Below are 16,792 nucleotides of genomic sequence, written 5' to 3'. Positions count from 1 at the left end.
GCCGGGCCAAGGGCATGGCTGGCACTGCAGCTGGGGGACACTGGGACGCGAGGTGGTAGGGTAAGGAGTAAGAACGCACTAACTCCTTGGACAGCCAGTCCGTAACAGACGATGAGACTGGCCTTGAACTCACATGCAGGCCACAAAGACACTGCAGTTGAATGAACACGGTGCAGTGGAGGACACTGATATTATTCCTACGCATAATGAAGGCTTTAAGTTGTGGATAAACTTCATAAACGAGGTATTTTAAATTTTAGGAGATCTTATGCTTTATGCAAAATTTAAAAAGAGAAAATCTTCAGCTATAAAAATCACATTTCTCAGTAAAGCAAAGATCACAAATTCAAGGACAAAGCTGTTTAAAATTGTAGGACATCTGTGAAAGAGAATAATTTCAGAAAAGCACAGTTTTTTCATTCTCGAGTTCATAATATTCATAGGGTAACTTGGATTAAGCAATTATTTTAGAGGTCACAGGGAATCTGCCTAAACAAAGAGAAAAGAATAGCTTACATAAATGAGTGTATCAACTCAAGGCACTATGAGGCTTTTACAATATTCATGATACTTGAAATTAGTTTATTTTAGTATTTAAAATATCCCATTCTTAATCATTTGTTTAACAAAAGCTCTTCATCATCGCTTTCGAAGTTCTGCCTAGACCTTATCCAAATAACTGTATTCTGAATTGACTATTAAATTAGTAAGGCCTCCTCTTTGCTTGATTTATAACAATGATAATGACCATTATTTATTCTGCATTTTATTAACTGTTCCTTACAAGTCCAAATGATGACCCTCTTTTCCTGGATGAGCCCACAGAGGCAATGCACCTACAATAACAAAGATCTACTCCCATCAGCTGAGTGCCAAGTAGGCCTGAGCATGGCCCCATGCTCTTTACAAATACGGTATCCAACATCGTCCCAAGAGTTGACAGGTATTAATATCCCCATTTATGGATGAGGAAACTAAGAATCAAAAGTTCAGAGTTAATTTCCCAGCAGTATACTACTGTCAACTAGTAAAACAAAGAACCAGGCTTTATCCTAGCTCCAAAGATTATATTCTTTCTAATTCATTAATTAGTCCACTTAACCGCAGAGAAAAAAAACCAAAACCAAACCAAAACAAAAAAAAAAAAAAACCACACAGCAATCTGGAGCAAAAGAGCAGCACTTCTGTCACCATCCCTTCCTGCATCAATGTAGTTAACCCATCTGACGGGATACACTTCTCAAGACAACAGAAATTCTTTCACCCCAACTATGTGCTTTTCCAAAGGCTGTAGACTCCTCTTGATTTTCTAGTGAGAGAAGCACTGTTTAAAATTAAGGGATAAAAAGCTTTGTGTGCTTTGTAAAAACGATCACAACCTGGTTGGGCAGAGTCCTGAAGAGTGCAAACCCAGCAATTTACCTGGTTGTTGTTGGTTTTTAATAAAGGTGGCGGGGGTTCGTGGTGGAGGGGCGAAGCAGATGAGCTGCTTTCACTGTCGCTGCCGTCACTTAAGCTAACTCTGAAAAGACAAAGAAGTCACACGCATCAGTACAGGCAGTTCTTGAAACATCCACAGACGTAGGCGCAGAGAGCAGAGAATCCAAACACTAAGCACCAGAAACTTGCTTCGACTCCCGCAACTGCTAACCCACACTGGCACTGACTTTGTATGGAACCGTGCTAAGTGTTCTAGCGGCTGTTTCTCACTGAATGACCCTTATTTCAACAGATGAGCAAAGAGACTTAGACTAGGTCACTCGCCTCGGGTCAAGAGGCAAAAGGGGTGGTTCTGGGATTCAAACCCAGGCAATGGAACCCAAGGTTGGGGCTCAGCCCCTGTATTGTACTGGCCCTATTTATTCTCGTTATCTCCCTGCTTGAACTCCACCCCACTACTATCACCTAGAGTGCTACCCAAGCGGGCAGGTCAGCAAAATTAGATAGTTTGTAGGTTACTGCCTTTTAGTTTCCTCTCCCCCCTGCTTCTTTGCTACAGGTGAACCCAGGCTGTGGGAGTGGAAGTAACTGCTGAGAACAGGGGCAACTGGACTGTATGACTGAGAGCTCGGGGTGACATTGAGGACAGGCTGTGTGAACCCCACCAAATATTTCTACCCCATAATGATGCAAGGCTGTCCCTAGTTTTGACCACTGCTACAACAATTCACCAGAAATATACTGCAGCAACATGAAGAGACAATGTGTTTGGGGTAACCGCTTTCGAGAAAGAGAGTATCTTTCAACAACCAAAGACAATGCAAAAACATCACTCCTCCCCTATTTTTCTCTTTTCAGAACAAAATGGAATTTTCTTTTTACCCAGGGTAAGAGATATTTCTTTATTCTACTCTACTGAATGTATACCCTCCTTCTGAAACGTCCTTCAGTGTTTGCTCTCTCTTTGGCTATACAGACACCTAATATAATATTCTTTTCAGAAACAGAAAATGCTTTAGAAATCAGGAGAGTTTTTCTTTCACTCTGAATAGGCAATCACATTCCAGCTCTATAATATATTCAGATAGACAAGATACAAGATAGGAAATGAAAAGGATACGCTGGGACATCCTTTTAGCAAAAACGGATGGAACTTGTTTTTCTTAACTAAATTACATTAATGAAGTGTTCCGTTGAAGCGCCGCTTTAAAATGCTTCTTGACTGAAGTGGAAGGCTGAGTATTTAAACTGATTAAACAGTTGAGACTTTGCAAGTGCAAGGAAGACCAAATGTTACACTGGCGCTGCCGTGCTAACAGCCCATGTCAGGCGGGGGGAGAAGCAGGCAATCTGCAACAACGGAGATCCCATCAGACAGCTCACAAGCCTGTGTGATTTGACCCACCCCGACTCTGGGCACAGGGCAGCGAGTGGGTGGGCCATAGCCCATCACAGCATATCTAGATTTTCTAAATAAGAGTGTAACTGGAAATTGCCTAAATAGGTCATGCGTTTCTCATCAGGTAAATCTGAGAGCTGCCAGCAGTCAGGTGGGTATCAATATGCTCACTGCCATGTTCCAGTCCATTTTTAGATCTTCCTGTCCTATGAGTTAGTTTCTGTCTTGTCAGATTAAAGAGTTCTAAAGGGAAATGTTATAACACCACGGCTCTAAGGCTCCTTGTTTTCTCCTGTTGAAAAAAAAAATACATATAGATAGATAGATAGCTGGGTGAGTTTGGGAGACAAGGTGGAGAAAGAGAAGGTGGGTGTTAAACATTGATTATGGCCGCAGGGAAGCTTTGCCAAAAGATCTGATAGGGCGCATATACTCACTCCGGGGAGCCCTTCTCCCGGGATCCTAAGGAATAAACAATTAGGAAACACATGATCTGTCCAGCTGGGATTAAGAAGGTATTCTTTTGAGGAATTCTAGGGCCTTCTACACAGTAATGGATAACGGGAAAAGATTTAATGCAATGTATTACAAATGTAATTGGATTTTAAGTTCAAGTAGATTCATATTTTTTCTACTCAAACACATTCAAGTAAGCATGCCTATTTGTTTTCCTCATGATAAAGAAATAAAACCCTCAAGGCAATTTCAAGTTGACTATTAATTATAAGTGACATGAATTACCATCTTATAATGTGGAATTATGCCTCAAAGCATTAAAGCTACTTAAGGAACCTAATTGTCAGCACACTTAAAAGGAATTTATTTGCTGGAAAACACACACAGGTGATCCTAGTTTTAATTAGGTCACACACATAATTCACTGACGCCAATTATGTCTTTCTAACTACAAACAGCAAACATGTTGCCTCAAACTCTGAGGCTATAGCAGTGGCTCTCCAGAAACTCTTCAAATGAAAATGGAATTGATTTCAACAGTCAGTCCTGCCACCTTGGAACAGACTTTAAAGAACAGGACTCTTGATAGGATGTTTTCCCTATAGAATTTGTAGAGGAAAAAGCCTCTGCTTTCTGAGAAAAGGGATACACAGTTCCCTGTAGAAAGAATGACGATAAGCACGCCTAGGCGACCCAATTTAAATGAATGTGACCATCTCCTACCACTGTTTTGGGTGTTGCACACCTTCACCATGGTTATGCTGGTTAGTCTGGGGAAAAGACATGATTGCATTGCAGGGAGCCGCGTTCCTGCCGAGACACTCACCTGCGGCTTCGGCTGCCTCCTCTATTTACAGGTCTCTCCATTTCGGAGTCATTGTCATTATCCTCTGCCTCATCTGATTCCTCCTCATTGTCATCAGAATGCAGATCTTTCATTATAGACCTCAAAGGACCTGAGGAATGACAGCGTGCCACAATTAAACACACTACCTCATACACACTTAGTCATACTGGACATAGGGGACGGCTCCCCAGCACTGAACGTTGCCCCCCCCCCGGACCAAAATAACCCCAAACCCAAAAAAACCATGACTATATATATTTATACAAATGACAAAACAAATTTGGTAGTTTCTGGAATGTAACACATAACCAAAACACTACTGTTTTCACAACAGATGCCCCAGGATGTTCACTGGAAAACCTCTATTTCCTAGGAATGTTTTTCTATGTATTTTTTCTTCCCTAAGAAAAATTACACCTAAAGAGGAACAGAAAGATCTATTAGTAAATTGAATGTTTTGTTAGGTTAATCCATGTATTGAAAAGTTGAGGCTAATAAATCACCGTGGTTGTAACTTGTTCTAGGCAATGCAGCCTTTGTGTGGTAGTTTTTGATCTATTAAGGTTTAGCTGTTTCTTTTATTTCAAGGTCAATTTCAGGTCAAGCAAGCATTTCAGTCAAGTTCAGATTATAAAGTATTTCAATTCCATGGTGTAATGTCCTATCTCTGATCTTCATATTGATCTTGGACACAAGGTCTTGTTCAAGCAACAATTTTATGCAGCCAATTTTTATTTTACCTTTTAAGAAATTCCTGGCAAAATACCAGCATATATTTACATAAATAAAACCATGCAATAAGTCAGGTGCCCAGAAAGTTCAAGAGAGTATCCAGTATTAGATGCGAGAGAAGAAAAAAAAACTAAGTCATAACTAGTTTTTATTCTAGAACAGGACATAATGGGGCGGGGGGGGGGGAATAAAAACAAAAAACAAAATTCAGTGTGGCTTATTTTCACTTGACTGCTCTAAATGTGATGAAAACAAGATCACTCTTTTATGTTAAAGAAGAGATTGTGGAGGCAATCAAGAAAGTGAGAAAGGCACTTTTATTCTGGATTAGGCAATTCCTAAAGTCTAATCTAGGACATGAATATCTGAGTTATTGGTTAGCTCTAAAATAAGTATTGATTCTCTGCAGTCTCCCACTCTGCAAAACCCGAATTACTCTGCTTTTGTAGTGGGCTTGTATCTTCGGAAGTGAATGTAACAAGAAATCTGAGTAGCCCAAATGATCAGTGTCTTTATTTTTTCCTGGAAGCTTAGACGTAGCTCAAATACACGCAACAATTTAATCCTTGTCAAAACTTACACGAGGCCATTGGGAACTGAGTACGGCCAATGAAAAAGCTAATGTGTAACGCAATGCTCAAAACCAAATTACTCCTTCATATGATCTCACTTTTCATGTTGGAAAAAAAAAAAGGAGCCCTTATTTGAAGATTTCCACACACAAAAAAAACATAAAATATATATTTAATGTTCTGGCTTAAATTTCTTTGTTACATGTCTTTACATTTAAATTTAAGTTCAAATAGAGGGAAAATAAATTTTAAAGACAGCAAACTAACACTTGCCAAAGAAAACAGGTCTATTAATCTGTAGAATAAATAAATAAATAAAATGAAAGACATCCAGAAGGGAGAGTAAAAACCTATTTCTCTATGTCAGAGCCTCTCAACTCCAGCTTTTGCTATTGTATTTCCTTTGGGAGCTCCCCGGAATGGGCTGTGTCTATAATCCTTTTGTAAAATGGGACCCTGATGGCAGGGACTGGCAAAAGGGGAATTTCTAGAGGTTGGCCTCATACATCAGAACAATACTCAAGTGCATTCCTAGGGGAAATAAATACAACTGCATAAAAGCCAAGATATCATTCAAATAATAAAACAGTAGAAAATAGACCATAAATCAACTCATTAAGATGTTTTACGAGAAAAAGGTCTCATCGTTTGCCTGGGAGATACGGATACCTTGTTGCCTGGTCTGGGACGGCGTGAAGCTGGAGCTGGAGCTGGAGCTGGAGCTGGCAGGGCTGGGCTGTTCAGACTTTAAAGAAGAAGAGAAAGCCATCATCAATAAATTTATGGGACTCGACACATCTAAAATTAAAAAACAACATTACTGCTCAAAAACACTTTCCTCTGCAAAAACAGTCCCACTCTGTGCAAGAAAAATGAACACACATTGCATTATGCCAAAAACAGCGGCCCAGGAGGACTATGGTATCCTTTTTGTTTTGTCCACCATGTTTTTACTAGATGCAGAAACAAGGATGATGAGACAAACACCTGGGTGTTACAGGACAGAAGAACCTGTCTTTGATTTCACTCCTGTGTTTACCGCTATCCAAATCTCTTTTAAAAGATTACCTTGATTACCCTTTCTGCAATGTTTGATTGACTCAACCAGCTAAAACATAGTGGTAATGAGGCCAAGGTCATTAGTTCAATCACATTATGAGCCAGTTAATTTCACTCTGGTCCAAGGCCATGACCCAACCCTAACCCCATTCATCCACAGTTCACAAATAGAGGTAATGTTCACAAGGAGATCTGGCCAAGTCCCACACATGAGTCAGTGGGAAATGTTGCTACTACTTTAAACATACACACACACACCACCCTCTATTCCACAGCCTCTGGATGCAGGGAAAGAACATCATACACATGCCCCACTCTCTCATCATGAATTCTCCTCATCCTCTAATATCCAGAACAAGTTCCACATCCTCCCTGACCTGACCAACTCACAGCTGTCTTCCTTCTCCAAACCCACTGAAAATGTGGATCTCATCGGTTTATCTGATATGCTGCGGTGTTATGCTGCCTCTGATGTTTGTCCTTCCTGTCCAGTAGACTGCAGGGACTTGAAAAGGCAGGGGTGTGGGGGTCTCTCCTGAGCTTACTATCCTCTCATACTTAGCAAATGCATGCATACAGCAAGCACTCTGTATCTGGGACTGAAGGCAGAGCATTAGGTCCTCTGCTCTATCATCTGCCAGTTTTTATGAGGCTTCACAGTAGGTAAAGGTGGGAAGAACAAGTACATGGAAAGAACTGTGCAAAAAAATTGATCATACGATCAACACACTTGAATTTTATGTATTTAGGCCAAATTTAAAATAATAACTTCATGTTGGACTGTTTCTATCCCATTTCTAATGTGCTCACAGTCTCAACTATATACTTGTTATTTGAGACATAGATGAGGTCTTTTCATGCACAAGATAAATCTCTCTTCTTCCGACTTGGTTCTTGGGGGGACTAAGTTATCGGGGCCACATGGAAGATAAACTAAGAGCACCATGAGCACCATCAGAGGCCACAAGAGGAGGAGGAGAATATCGGTTCAGCTTATAACGAGGTTTTCTCACCACAGATTTCTTTTCATCTCCGTTCCCAGCACTGAATCCCAACCCCCTTCTCTGCGGGCAACACCAAGATCCAGACTCGGACACAAGGAAGCACTTTCAGGCATTCCTACTGCACACTTCACATCCTCAGGCTGGATGGGAAAACAGGTGTCAGCAATCTACCACTCATTCAGCAGGAAAAGAGCCAGACAGGATCTCTAATGAGCAGCAGGAGGCCACCAGCCCTTTACCACTGAGAGATTTACTTGAGATTTGCAGTACAATGTCCAACACGTTGCGGTCCGTGACCCACAAAGAAGAGCCGGTGTACAAGCACAAACGCCCGTGCAAGGGACCCTTCACTTCTGTTGAGTGGTTCTTCCACTGTTGAACCACAAAGGTGAGCTACACTGTGCAAGGGCACTCAGTGAGCAGTTCTGTGCAATGCCCAGCTGCAAAACATTTCTCCCTGCAGCCGTGGAGTACTCCTCCTCTCCAACTTGCTCTTTTCAGCCACGAAAAGTGTCTGCAAACGGTATTATTTTGATAGCTCTGGAAACCATTTGGGAGCCAAAAAAGAGGTTTCCTTACAGTGAGTGGAGAGAGCTCTAATTCCCCCTCCTGCTGGACCAGTCATGTTGCACTGGACTTAAAGGGGCCGTTCTGCCAGAGCTATTTGCTGAGTGACATTAATCAGGAAAGCAAGAGGGGATGGTGGCCATCTCCCCAACTACCCCATGCTAAACTTGATCCATCTGTCTCAAGCATCATGCCAATGCCAGAACCAAACCTGCAGGCAGCCTTCTTTTAGCTTCTTAACCACAAACAAGGTTAATAAATCCAGTTACCAACCATCAGAAAACTGACAAAGAGTAAAGAACATAATACAACAGGAGACAAAGGCTTTCACTCAATGTTTATCATAACCACCATGCCTGATCCACAAAGCATTTGCGGTTCATGACAGAAGACACATTAATTCACTGACAATATTAAAATAGAAACTTTAAAGCAACAGAGGTGAATGGAGAAGGATAAAATGTTGAATGATGGGCAGCAAATCCTATGTCCTGGAAGGTTTTTGTAACCAGGACAAGGACTTATGGTTTGGGAACCAAGGAGACAAGGAGTCTCGCACTTTCATGGGCATTAGAATTACCTGGAGGACTTGTTAAGACACAGACAGCTGGGTCCACTCCAGAGTTCCTGAATCAATAATTCTGGGATTGGGATGAGAACCTGGATTCCATAAAGATTTTCCAAGCGATACTGCTGCTGCTGTTCTGGGGACCAACCAGACTTTTAAGACCCAATGATCAAGGCTCTGGAGAGCTGCAGCCATGGATACTGATCAGAATCAGTTGGGGGATTCTATACATAAGGAAATTCTGATTAAATGGGTTTGGTGTGGGGGTCCAGGTATATTTATATTAGAAAAGTTCAAACAAATGATATTAATGAAAATTCCAAGTAGAATACCACCAATACTATGTTAGTCATTTTGTTCCTTTAAATGCAGAAGCATGTTTGGGAAAAAATCATAAATTTAAGAAAGCATCTGAGGGAAAAGAAAAAAAAGCATCACAAGAAAAATTAGAAACTTACTGATGTAAGTAGCATCCCTTTATACTCATCAAAGTGTTTTGCAAGAAAACACTCGGAAAGAATGCAGTTACCTCTCAATAAAAACATCTAAGAAGCATGTACAAAATCATGTCATAGTGGATGGACCTTAAACTTACCCAGCCAGACCAGGACTGAACTCAACTACATGTTAACTGTTTTAAAGCCATTCTGCTACTAGATGAGGCTGACATGGTCTTATATTTTATCAAATCCAGCCAAATGGAGCTGTTCTTCACTTTAATTTTTTAATTTATTTGACAGAGATCACAGGTAGGCAGAGAGGCAGGCAGAGAGAGAGGAAGGAAAGCAGGCTCCTTGCTGAGCAGAGAGCCCAATGCGGGGCTCAATCCCAGGACCCTGGGATCATGACCTGAGCCGAAAGCAGAGGCTTTAACCCACTGAGTCACCCAGGCGCCCCTGTTCTTCACTTTAAATATGATTTTATTTTAAAATAAAATACAGACCTACTCTCCAAAAATGCAAATCCAGGATGATTTTATAAACTAGGAAAGGAGTATGGTATATACACACACACACACACACACACACACACACACAACACCATAAACAGGGCTAGATTAAGGTCTTTTTTTTTTAAATTTTTAAGATTTATTTATTTGTCAGAGATCACAAGTAGGCAGAGAGGCAGGCAGAGAGAGAGTGGGGGAAGCAGGCTCACCGCTGAGCAGAGAGCCCAATGCGGGGCTCAATCCCAGGACCCTGAGATCATGACCTGAGCTGAAGGCAGAGGCTTAACCCACTGGGCCACTCAGGTGCCCCTAGATTAAGGTCTCTAAGGTACCCAAGGACTGAAAAGATTATTGCATCCTCTTTTCCCCTCCTTATGTCTACATGTGCCAAAACCTATGTATAGGGAACTTTAATGAGGTTCTGATTTCTCCCATTACTAATTTGATACTTGTTTTTGAAATATCAAAACTCTACACACACACACACACACACACACACACACACAAAATTTCTGGCTTTTTCCTGTTGATGCCCCAATGCTCATGTTTATAGCTGACCTTTTGAGTAATCAAACACTAGACATGGAAGTGTCTTTAAATGGCATGCTCCACAGTGACAAAAATCTAGTCTTAAGAACCTCAAATTTGGGACACAAACCATAAGAGACTCTTAACTACAGGAAACAGGGTTATAAGAGAGGATGTAGGTGGAGGGATAGGGTAAAGGGGTGATGGGCACTAAGGAGGGCACTTAATGTAATGAGCCCTGGGTGTTATATGCAAATGATGTATCACTAAACTCTACCTCTGAAACTAATAATACATTATATGTTAATTAATTGAATTTAAATTTTTAAAAACTCAAATTTTATGACAATCATTATCATATCATTCATTAAGTGTTAAATTTAGAAATTTCTCACCTTGCCTGCTCAAGCCTTTTTACAGTATCTAACAAAAACCTGACTTTATTCAGATAAAAAAAAAAAAAACCTTTAGTGTGTAGGTTTTTTGGGAAGACTGCTTAGGCGTTAATGTCCTCAGAGTGAGGGCACTAAGCCTCCTGTAGAAGTAAAGCAAAAACTCCCAGTCCACGACTCTTCCAGTGGAAGCTAATCAGCATTTGGTTGCTACCACTTTTTTTTTTTTTACAATAGACCACATATCCCTCTTTTGCCTAAAAGAAGATATATCTTTACTACCAAAACGATGGCCTACCAAGATTTGCAATGGAATCTTCAACATGAAATGGCTATGCAAAATCATTCTGTAATAGATTTTCTACAGAAGATTATTTTTGTCCAAGACAAGTAAGAAAAACCACATGTTTACAACTGCTACAAGTTACGTGCTTTCAAAGAGAACACCTGTCAAGGCAGGTCACATGAGAGGGCTTTTACAATCTGGCATCGTTTCTTAACACTAGGAGTAGGCTTCTTCCTTAGGTAATCAGAAGACAGAAGTTCCATCTTTTCTCACAGGCAACAAGTATTTATGAACAAAACTTCAACTTGATCTTTAAAACAATCAAAATAAAGAAAAAGGGGAAGAATAACCTACTCTTTTTTTTTTCCCCCTTCAGGGGAAAGGGAGAGAATATAGTCTAAGAGTTAAATTATTTTAGACACATTGCTATGTTTTTCACAAAAATTTCTACCTTGTTTATTAAAAGAAAACACAGAGCCTGCAATAAAAATTCTTTTTTGCAGAAATATCCAGAAATACTATGTCAAGGGTGAGTACTAATCAAAGAAAACATAAGGGTAAATATACTTTTATTTTTGTCTCTATTCAATTTTCATGACAGAACCACTAGGTTCTTGTCAGTTTAGGGTTTCCTTCACTAAAAATTAATAATCATCGGACTTTTTTTTTCACAGCATATAGTATCTTTTAAAAGACTGTCTCATTTAAAATGGACTTGGACTGAACTTACAGTGGCAGTCACTTCAAAATATAAACAGGTATAACACTGTATTAATTAAGGTATAGAACATGATTTGATACATCAATTATAGCTTGATAAAACTGAAAAAAAGGGGTGGCATTGGGCTCAGTGGGTTAAACCTCTGCCTTAGGCTCGGGTCATGATCTCAGGGTCCTGGGATCGAACCCCACATTGGTGGGGGGGTTCTCTGCTCAGGAGGGAGCCTGCTTCCCCCCACCCCCCGCCTGCCTCTGCCTACTTGTGATCTCTGTGAAATAAGTAAATAAAAATCTTTTAAAAAAAAAAACTACCTTACTTAGTTCCTCTTCTATAAGAAAGTAAAGATAATCCCACTCAACTTTCAAATATACATTTAACACATTTTAAAAGAAAAATGACATCTATTTCAAACAAGTATGGAAAAAGGTTCATCACATGAATGCATTCTCTTACCAATTCTCATTAATAGCTAATATATTGTGATAGCTTTTTCAATAAAAGGTAAGCTCACAGTTAAGCAAAGAACTAAGTATTGAAAAGTTGTGAAATTAACACTTAGACTAAGTTAATCTAACAAGAATGACATAAGAGTGACTTGTCAAAAAGCTAGAAATGAGAACTTTTTTCGTTTAGTTTTATATTAATATCTGCTTCAAAATTAACATGTTAAAAGAACAGAATTTTATTGTTTTAAAGATTTTATTTATTTATTTGACAGAGAGAAAGAGGGAGGGAACATGAGCCAGGGGGAGAGGGAGAAGCAGACTCCCTGCTAAGCAGGGAGCTGGCAGACGGCTTGATCCAGGAACCCTGAGATCATGACCTGAGAGGAAGGCAGACATTTAACTGATGGAGCCACCCGGGTGCCCCAAGACCAAAACTTTATGATATAGAAAGGCATATATACGAAAATCTAATGGAACAAACGTCAGTCAGTAACTTTAACCTCTTAATATATCTTTGTGTAACCTTCCCATATTATTCATTTGCTCTATCATGAGAAAGGCAAGTGCTACAGACTGAATATATCCGCCCAAAATTCCTATGTTAAAGTCCTAAACCCCCATGTGATGGTATTTGGAGATGGGGCCTTTGGGAAGTGATTAGGTTTAGATGTGGTCATGAAGGTGGGGCTTTCATGATGCGATTAGTGCCCTAATTTAGAAGAGACACCAAAGGGCTTGCCCACCCCCACCCCCAACTCACTCCCCGCCCCGTATATGAAGACAGGGTGAGAAGGTAGCCAGATCCAAGACAAGAAAAGAATACTCAGAGGGGAACCAAGTCAGAAAGCATCTTGATCTTGGCCCTCCCAGCCTCCAGAATGGTAGGAAATAAATCCCTGTGGTTTAAGCCACCTACTCTATGCTATTTTGTTAAGGCAGCCCAAGCTGATTAAAACAAAAAGACATATTTTTTATCACCATTTTACTGCTGACAGAACTAAAGCACAATAAGACTAAGAGGCCAGGAGGCAATATTTAGGTGGACAGCACCCAGTTCTCTAACTTCCCATCCAGTTCTTTCTACTACACTGATTAACCTTGAAAAAGTGGAATTAATTTAAAGCTGTATTCAGAACACACTAACACCCTTTTATAACACCAGTCAGGGAACAGTTTTCTATGTCACTGTGAAAGCTGCACTGAATATCCCTCTGTCTCTAATGTCCCTAATATCTTGTGTGCCATCTTGCAATCAGCACCCAAAGCAAACCAGTAATAAAACAAAACACTTCATCCCTGGGTCTGAATGTGTGCGTCTGTGTCAATTGCTTCTAACATTTGTCCAGTCAATACTACAAGAGATCCTGGCTACTCACCTCACTAGTTTGATATGTTTTGTTTAAAAAGCAGGGACTTTTCCCCTAGAATGGCACTGGTACTGATCACAAAGACTGACATTAGACAGCACACTAAGCTCATTTATTTTATTTGCCGTCTAAAGTGATCTAGTCTTCTTACTCAACTTTTCCATACAATTTATATATAACCTCCAGGAAAAAAAATTAGATGTAATGCTTCAAATAATCTGCCACAGGTCTTTCTTTGGAAACAAGGTGAAATTGGGGAAAGGCCACTGGAGTAGGAAGCTACAACTTGCTGGACAGTCACTCAAGTTACTGCTGGACAGTTACTCAAGTCTGTGACCAGGGGAAGACACCCCATCTCTCTTTGGCAAACCCTCTCCATTTGTAGATAGTATGACAAATTAAATGAACTTGATGGTAAATTTTACATGTATTTAGCCTGCTGGGCCCTTATAGTACCAAAAGCTATTGTCATGTCCGTCATGCCCATCATTTGCTGGTAAGAGAGAAAGATCCGAAGAATTACCATCTCTACCATTAGCAAACCAGGAAAGGTCATTATTTCTCTTACGTATTCAACTTATGGACAAAATCATCCTGGATGCCAAGATAATTGGCTTTACATTGTGGTGCCACTGTTTTTAGCAACTGCATTTGCTTTCTTCCTTATTATTGTCATCCTCACTGTTGTCACTACATGCTGTCATCATTTGTGCCCATCACCCCCTATCTGAGAACACAGAATCCCATTAGGAAACGAAATGGCCTTGGGGAACAAGGGTCTATAAATCTTTCCAGGAGACCCTTTTCCACACTTAGGGATGGCTATAATTTTCTTTTAGCTTCCTCTCTTTTAAACAGAAGAGTCCCAAGTCTTTTATCTCTCATCACCAGTTGTACTTCGAAGGCTGCTACTGACTAGTGTGGCCAGAACATATGATCTTTCAAAAAATCCAGTTGTTGCAAGATGGCATATGTGCCAGATGTTTTCCAAAAATCCCTCACTTGTTGAGAGCTGTAGGAATGAGAAATCCTCTGGAAACAGGCCATTTACACTTGCACCACCCCTAAGCATTTTGCTATTCCTTGAGCAAAGGCCATGTGCAGAGAAGTTGTGTTTCACAACCGGCCATAAAATACACCACTGTGTTGTAATACCAGAGACGTATCTTTTAACTGGTCTTTCTACCCGCCCCCCACCCCCCCACCCCCGCTTTTGTGTATTTTGAGGATTAAGGCAGAGAAAGAAAAAAGTTACAAGTCAGAGGGCTTAGAGCTGTAATGCCTCACAAAAGAGAAAGAAAAAACAAGTTTCCTCATAGAATTGCCCCATAAATAACCATTACTGAAGCTGACCAATGAACGTCAAACCTCCACCGCTCATCAGTTAACAATAAGATCCCGAAACCATTGTCAGAACAACCATTCAGTAACTTGTGAAATAACCCACCTGTGCGGAGCACTTGCAGGATGCTCAAAATAATGTGAAAGTCTGTAAGGGCAGTGCTGAACTGAATTCAGAGTCCTAAATGTCCGTTATATGTGAACATAGCTCTAAGCTTTGGATTATAAAATTTAAAATAGTCAAGTAAATTAAATAGAATGAATTCAGGGTATCATAAAGATAGAAATTAACTGAAATGAAGTAAAACACAGATACACCTGAAGAGATCATTTGACATTTAACTGCATTTTCTCATTAACTTTAGACCTTTTTAAAAAAAAATGGCTTACTTGAAAATGGCCAAAGAGCATTTGATTGACACCTATAGAATCTTTATAGACTTACACAAATGTCAAGAAGTTTTATTAATTTTCATCTTTGGACATCTCAGAGAATTTTCCCCATTAAATGTGAAGCTTAGATTTATGATCATAGCAGAGGCATCAAGGTTTTGTTTTATTTGCCAAGACCTTTATTTCCATGGTGTTTTGACTTCCAAAATAACCAAAGTCCACGGGGGCGGGGGGGTGGTGGTGGTATTGATTTAAAACTATCCAATCATCACCAGGTCAAAATGCAACATTTCTCATTATCAGTCTATTATTTATCACAAAGACTGTTGATAGTTGCAAGGAATAAGTCTTTACAAGCCTTGTATTTTCCTAATTAAAATAATAGTGCATTTTTCTCAGGTAACACTCTGAATCCCTTTCTTCTAGATCAGAGCGCTCCACAAGTTCTTGGGTGTGGGTGTGCATGTAAGGTGAGCCACAAGGGTAAAAGAAAAGAATAGAACCTTTATTCGAGTAATACTTATTTCCTTGTTCTTTCAATTTTTCAAGTATTTCTATGTACCTTCTTGTACATGGTATGTTAGCACAGCTATTACTACAATTTAAAAATATACATACACTGGGGATGTGTGTTTACTGAAAGAGATAAGCTTTAACATCAATCATCGATTTGAAATCTGTATAGATTTCAATCATTGGTTAGATAATAGATAATCATCGGTTTGAAATCTGTAATTTGCCTTCTCAAATCTGAATTTTACCACATAGATTTCAAATTCTGGAGTGCTAGGTCCTAAATATACCAGGTCAGTATCATATCAATTTTTTTAATAGACCATCCAGATTTTTGTATTTTATAATATTTTATGCTCAAAATTGACTTAAGCTTAAATTTTAACTTTTAAGTTAAGCAGAAATCCTCTAACAAAGCTTCTTACTAAATAAGAAGTAACACAGACTTATTTAAAAGATTTAAAATGCACAAAGACCTTCTTAAAAACCCAACACAAAATACTTAACATGACCCCCCCACACCCCCAAAATTTGAAATTATCTTCACTATGGGTCTATCCAGTAATTTTATAGTGTTAGCTGAAAATGACACATTAAGTGAAACTGAAAATTTTATAAACAGCTTAACATCTAAATATGCTCTACTTACACTTACTTTTATTTAAACTGTTAGGTACTAACACAGAGTTGATAAAAATAAAAGTATTTTTAAGAATTCCCTTTGCTCTTAATGAAAATGAACTGAAATAGCAAAAACACAGCCGATTTAAGAGACTGTGCTCATGTGAAAACATTTGGAGGTGGACTTTTTTTGTTTGTTTTCTTCTCAATGTACCCCTCTTAAAAACTGTGGCATTTAGAATCAACACATCCCGTGTTAGTAATATTAAATTCTTGTCAAGAGCAGGAGGAAAGCCGGCTTCTCCAGCTCTAAAGGAACCAACATTTCCATGCACATATAAGCCCAACAGTTGCCTTTCTTCATAAATCAATCCTTTGTTGCACTTCATAATGAGAAGGCAGATTTACTGCCTTTTACCGCCTTTTCTCACCATCAGAAAGATGCCTATTTGGGTAATAGGACGTTTCTCTTCTTCAAGGGTGTTTGGGATTAGGGAGGCAGGGGCAAGAACCTTTAACATCTGCTCCCTTCAAGTGAATGACACCTCCAGTTCTCACCGCCGGAATGCTGAGAAGCAAATACCCCTAAGT

The 16,792-nt window shown here is 39.6% G+C and overlaps 1 protein-coding gene across 2 annotated transcripts in view; it reads right to left on the bottom strand.

Moving 5' to 3' along the window:
• MLLT3 (MLLT3 super elongation complex subunit) overlaps positions 1-16,792 on the bottom strand; it is a 279,058-nt gene that overhangs the window by 13,458 nt on the left and 248,808 nt on the right. For both annotated transcript variants that reach the window (XM_032880505.1, XM_032880506.1), the window contains 3 exons: positions 6,116-6,191; positions 4,122-4,251; positions 1,423-1,522 (listed from right to left, as the gene is read on the bottom strand). In XM_032880505.1, the coding sequence (XP_032736396.1) occupies positions 1,423-1,522; positions 4,122-4,251; positions 6,116-6,191 (306 nt within the window). The remainder of the gene's footprint in view (positions 1-1,422; positions 1,523-4,121; positions 4,252-6,115; positions 6,192-16,792) is intronic.

The sequence above is a fragment of the Lontra canadensis genome, unplaced genomic scaffold (genome assembly GCF_010015895.1).
Source record: "Lontra canadensis isolate GAN:19392208 unplaced genomic scaffold, GSC_riverotter_1.0 scaffold70, whole genome shotgun sequence".
In the NCBI taxonomy this organism is placed as follows: domain Eukaryota; kingdom Metazoa; phylum Chordata; class Mammalia; order Carnivora; family Mustelidae; genus Lontra; species Lontra canadensis.
The sequence above is the reverse complement of the archived record's forward strand: the minus strand, read 5'-3'. Positions and strand labels throughout refer to the sequence as shown.